Here is a 5,483-nt window from a genome sequence, read left to right on the forward strand (position 1 = left end):
AACGTATATGCAAATTCGACCGCGCGTTGAATACAACCACAACAACGCGCGCTCGAATTTTTTTCTAGTACTAACATCATTAGACTTGCCGACCAAAATGAAAGGAAATTTTCATGTTCATTATAAACTAAAACTATAAAAAGTAATCGTCAAGGACTAAATTTGCACATTAAAAAGTAGTTAAGGAACTAAAATTATAATTATACTCTACTGGTTTTCGTGGCTAATTTGGATTCAGTTACTCGTTTCCCCTCTCTTTTCTTCTTTTACAAGTCAAAATTAATTACCACGACCGCTGTTAACCGCCGACAATATTCACCTGTTTCAGATCGTTACCAGTTAGCTGTTGAAATTCCGATCATATAAGTAATAAAGCATTACTGAATCTAGCGTATGAGTGCTAGAATTAGCGTGAGCCGTTCAATTTCTAGTTCTCCGGCAAAAGCTATGGCGGAGGAAATTAATTCATCTGCACCGGCAACCGCAACTGTAACGGCAACTGTGACGGCGACAGCTTCCAGTTTAAGCTCAACTCCATCAACGAAGAAATCGCTATGGCCGTCTGTTCTTCGTTGGATTCCTACTTCAGCTGATCACATTATATCCGCTGAAAAACGCCTTTTATCTCTTGTAAAGTAATCACATACCTAATTTTTTTTTTTTAAATTGTGTTATGTTACCTATTATATCATCAGTTTCTTATTATGTACTTATATAAATAGTGTAATTTCTATTATTAATTGTTATATGTGTTATATGTTGTATGTATGTGAATCATTTAGGTTTCATTTTATCATTAGAGTCAAATGTTGGAGTGCGAAGTTCGAATTAAACAAGGTTTGCTGAATCTGTGAAATTGGTGACCGCGAGTTTAGAGGTATGGTCGCAAGAATCACATTCACATCTGTGCTGAGAAAACAAAACTCGCGACCACCAGAATTTCATGGCGGTCGCGAGAATGGTTCTGACGGGAGAAAATTCTAGAATTTAGTTTTCCTGCTCGTTAAGTTGTTTCCTTGTTTAGATTTGCCTATATAAACACCCTATGTAACCCATACAATGTGTGCACGAAATTTATAGTGAAAAATCTCTGGTTTGCGCCCGTGGAGTAAACCCTTCTCCGTGTTTTGGAGTTGGGATATAACCACGTTAAATCCCGTGTCGTTTTATGCTTTTATTCGTTATGCTTTAATTATTCGTTTGTCTTTTGTGGGTGTGGTGATTAGTATAAATCACCTGTCTTGTTTGGGTCCTAAATCCTAACATCAAATGAGATCTGTTGTCTGCAGCTTTTGGTCTAACATCACGTAGTCTCTAATTAACTAATTTTTCAGTAATATAATTTGAAGTTATGTTATAATTTGAAGTGCTTTGTGCTTATTAATTGTATAGAGTGCACATTGGTTCAAAGAACAAGTGGCATACTGGCATCTGTGCACCTGCTTATGACTATTGTTGGTTTAGATTATGATAATTTTCTTGGATCAAATAACAGGACGCCGTATACTCAAGAGCTAGTTAATATTGGATCTGGTCCACCAGGGTCTAAAGTCAGTTGGTTTCGTTCTGCCAGTAGTGAACCAAGGTTTATTAATACTATTACGTTCGATAGCAAAGAGGGATCTCCTACACTTGTAATGGTGCATGGATATGCATCTTCTCAAGGTTTCTTCTTTAGAAATTTTGATGCTCTTGCTGAACACTTTAAGGTGATTGCAATTGATCAGCTTGGGTGAGTTCACTACACATTTATTTTTGGACAATGCTAAACGTAGCCCTTAGGGCTACGCTTAAGTATACTAAATTTAAGTTTGAAAACTCCGGTTAATTAATTACAAAGTATAAATATTCCTTTTTTAATATCGACTTTCCTTATATAACTTTGGCATTAATGTTATTCATGGCATGATTGAGTTATATAAATGGAATAAAATTATTTTTGGTATGCTTAAACGTAGCCCTAAGGGCTACGTTTAGCATTTTCCTTTTTAGTATTATTGTTGGGTCTTTTATTACATGCCTTGTATAATTTTCCTTCAAATGGTGCCAGAGATTGATGTACGCTTCATTTTTCTGAGGTTTTTACTCATATGTGCTCTCTTCAATAGAAATATACTGGAACATAAAATGTCATATTTTATGATCTAGTACAAGAACTTGAGAGCCATTCTCATACGACATGAGTTTTTATCAATCTGATGTTATCATAAGTGGTCTCTTGCATCATGATTTAATGCTATTAAAAAGCTGACAACACTTATTTCTCCTGTATATAGCTGTAGGTTTTCAATATCTTTTACTACTATATTTGAATTCGAATTTTTAGCTTATTACTTCCGATTGTTTTTATTTTTTGGCAGTTGGGGTGGATCTAGCAGGCCCGACTTCACTTGCAAAAGTACTGAAGGTTGTTTTTTTCATATTGTGCTTGCACATTAGTTAGCTTTTACTTCTTTCCAGCTTTAAAGTACTCAATCTTGCTGAAGTTCAGCTTTTACGAGTACAAATACACATGCAGCTTCAAATGGTAAATTTTAACTGTTTGATTCCTTCTTGCAGAAACTGAGGCTTGGTTTATTGATTCCTTGGAGGAATGGCGCAAAGCTAAAAATCTTAGCAACTTTGTTTTACTTGGGCACTCATTTGGAGGGTACGTTGCAGCTAAATACGCTCTGAAAGTAAGCTTCCTGCTGATTATAACCTATAAATAATTAAGAAAATTACGTATCTCCTGCTAAGAGAAATATTGTGGAATATCCATTTTCCGTTAATGATTCCTTGAAAATAATTGATAATGCTGAAGCACCCGGAGCACGTACAACATCTGATTTTGGTAGGACCTGCTGGGTTTTCATCAGAAATTGAAAATAAATCAGAGCGACTTGCTAAATTTCAAGCAACATGGAAAGGTGCTGTTTTAAATCATTTATGGGAGTCTAATTTTACCCCTATGAAGGTTGTCAGGTAATAAAATACTCATTTGATGCTATACTCTTTTGCGTACGTTTATCTAAAACATTTATCTTAAATGGCACTAAGGGTACGTTTGATAAAACAGAATGGTTAAGTGCTATGGTTCAAAATCTGATTGAGATACTTCAATCTTTTGCATAACAAACATCAATTTATGTTCTATCTATTGCAATAAATGATACCTAATCAATTTAAATGTGCTGTATGTGGGCTTCTATTATGCAGAGGTTTAGGTCCTTTTGGTCCAAATATTGTTCACAAGTATACAAGTGCAAGATTTGGCCAATATTCAACTGGTGAAGCTTTGGCCGAGGAAGAGTCCAGGCTACTTACAGGTGATTAAAGTGACCATTTTTTACATATTAGAGGGGTAATGTTGACCATTACTTATGAATGCGTCAAATCTGGTGCTATGTTTTATCTCAAGGTTTTTTTTTTTTTTTTTTTCTAGAAGCAAATGGGTTGAACAGGTTGAAAGTTGCCCTTAGTTTGATTTTCTCTTATATATAAAAAGGATAAATGGAAAGGAAAAAAAAAGTTTTAGCTGGTCAACCCAGTCTGACCCAGCCTTCCCTGTTCCAATCTTTGCCCAAAAGTGACCATCTATAAATTGTTACCCAACCAACCACTCATCTTTCTACCTTTATAATATATCATTATTTCGAAAAAAAAAACATTTTTGATATTGGACATGGTTATTATTATTATTGAAGATTACGTGTACCACACTTCGGTGGCGAAGGCAAGTGGAGAACTATGTTTGAAGCATATTTTTTCATTTGGGGCATTTGCTCGGAGTCCTCTATTACAAAGGTGTGTTTCTATATATATATCATGAAGTTTCTTTTCATGTTCTCAATATGATTTTTTTGAATGAGTAGCTATTCGTGACTAGCTGGTTAGTAAAGACTATACTTTCAATTTGTGAAAATAATAGTAGCCTGTCCCTTTTGTTTCACATATGTTTTATGCTACTAAATTTATAAGTTCAACTATTAGTAGGTAGATAGAGAGTTCGAATATAGGGAAAGAACCTTTGTATTTCCTAGGAGATTAAGATACGGAGGTTGCCTACATTAGAATTGAAGATGGTGTAGTTTGTGCTAGAGATGGCAATGTCATCTCATTTACTTATAACTGGATTGGTTTGGTTATATTCCGTCTCCAACAGGTCAAAATTCATCCATGGTGTATTCATATGCATAAAACCTTTTTTATAAAATAGAAGTAAAATTTTAGTAATAGTATAGTTTATTTATGTATCTGTATTCAACATATTATTTACATTTGCACTCTTATATATACATTGAGTGTTGTTATTGTTATGCATTATTAATAAGTTTTTTTTTTTAATTGTATAGTTTAAGTTTATGTATCTGACCAGTCTATATCGATCCGTACTTGCACATTTTGGGTGTGTTTGGCACCATTGGATGGAGATTAGTTTTAGAAGCTAGTTTCAAGAGCTTCTATTTTAAGGGATTATTTTTTCACGAATTCCTATTTTTTGTGTATGCCTTACATGGATTGTTGATAGTGTTTCTTAAATTATGAAATCTTATCTCTAAAAATCCCTTAAAATGTTGTTGCTAAGCACACATCCTTTTACTTTAACTTGTTTCAATTCGTCACCTGAGTCCCCCATTTTACCACCTCTAGATTATGCAGTCTTTACTATTGGTGATTTATGTGACACAAATGGTAATTACGTCACTCCTCCTTTATCTTCCGGGTGCAGATCTTCTGAGTGGAAAGTGCCAACAACCTTTATATATGGTTTCCAAGATTGGATGGATTACTTAGGGGCGGAAGCCGCACGGAAAAACATGAAAGTCCCTTGCGAAATCATGAGGATACCACAGGTCTGTTTCTCGGAACCATCCTTGTGTACAGACACAAATGGGCTGATTTAGATTTTTTAAGGATAGTATGAAATGATATGATGATATTGACTTATGCTTATTTAAAATCATGATCTGCAGGCGGGTCATTTTGTGTTCCTAGACAATGCCAAAGGATTCCACTCAGCGGTATTGCATGCTTGCCGGAGATTTCTTTCACCACATCCGACTAACTATCCTCTTGATGAAGGCATCACAACGTTATAACATTCTGCAACTGCCATTTATTATTCATGTCAAATTGTCCTTTACACTCTTTTTATATAAAACACCCTTGTTGTGCAAATGTGTAGATTGTATCTTAGCATTGAGTGCATGCCTATTGGCATAATGTACATAAATGTATTTATTTGCTAATATTTCAAGGGTTGATATACTGCAATTAATTTCAATTTCAGTTAATTAGTAATTTTTTTTTTATCAAACTGAATAGAAAATATGGGATTATATATTTGGAGGGTCACCCTTTTGTTCTTTTTTGCCACCCATATCCCCAATTCTACATGTTACATGTATAGCGAATCCGTCTGATCACTCAACGGAAATGCTCATATATATGTACTGTTCCATATATTTTAGTTTTTTTTTCTTCCTCAAACACACGAGTAT

General features: G+C 34.6%; 1 protein-coding gene across 1 annotated transcript; it reads left to right on the plus strand.

The window, feature by feature from the left end:
• Positions 1-256: 256 nt before the first annotated feature.
• On the plus strand, positions 257-5,249 carry LOC139857558 (probable 1-acylglycerol-3-phosphate O-acyltransferase). The gene is made up of 9 exons (XM_071846373.1): positions 257-635; positions 1,496-1,732; positions 2,361-2,407; positions 2,560-2,678; positions 2,804-2,964; positions 3,199-3,308; positions 3,687-3,786; positions 4,712-4,835; positions 4,956-5,249. Exons 1-9 carry the CDS (start codon positions 394-396, stop codon positions 5,079-5,081), a joined length of 1,266 nt encoding a protein of 421 aa, XP_071702474.1. The 5' UTR covers positions 257-393; the 3' UTR covers positions 5,082-5,249.
• The last annotated feature ends 234 nt before the right edge of the window (positions 5,250-5,483 follow it).

The sequence above is a fragment of the Rutidosis leptorrhynchoides genome, chromosome 7 (genome assembly GCF_046630445.1).
Source record: "Rutidosis leptorrhynchoides isolate AG116_Rl617_1_P2 chromosome 7, CSIRO_AGI_Rlap_v1, whole genome shotgun sequence".
In the NCBI taxonomy this organism is placed as follows: Eukaryota; Viridiplantae; Streptophyta; class Magnoliopsida; order Asterales; family Asteraceae; genus Rutidosis; species Rutidosis leptorrhynchoides.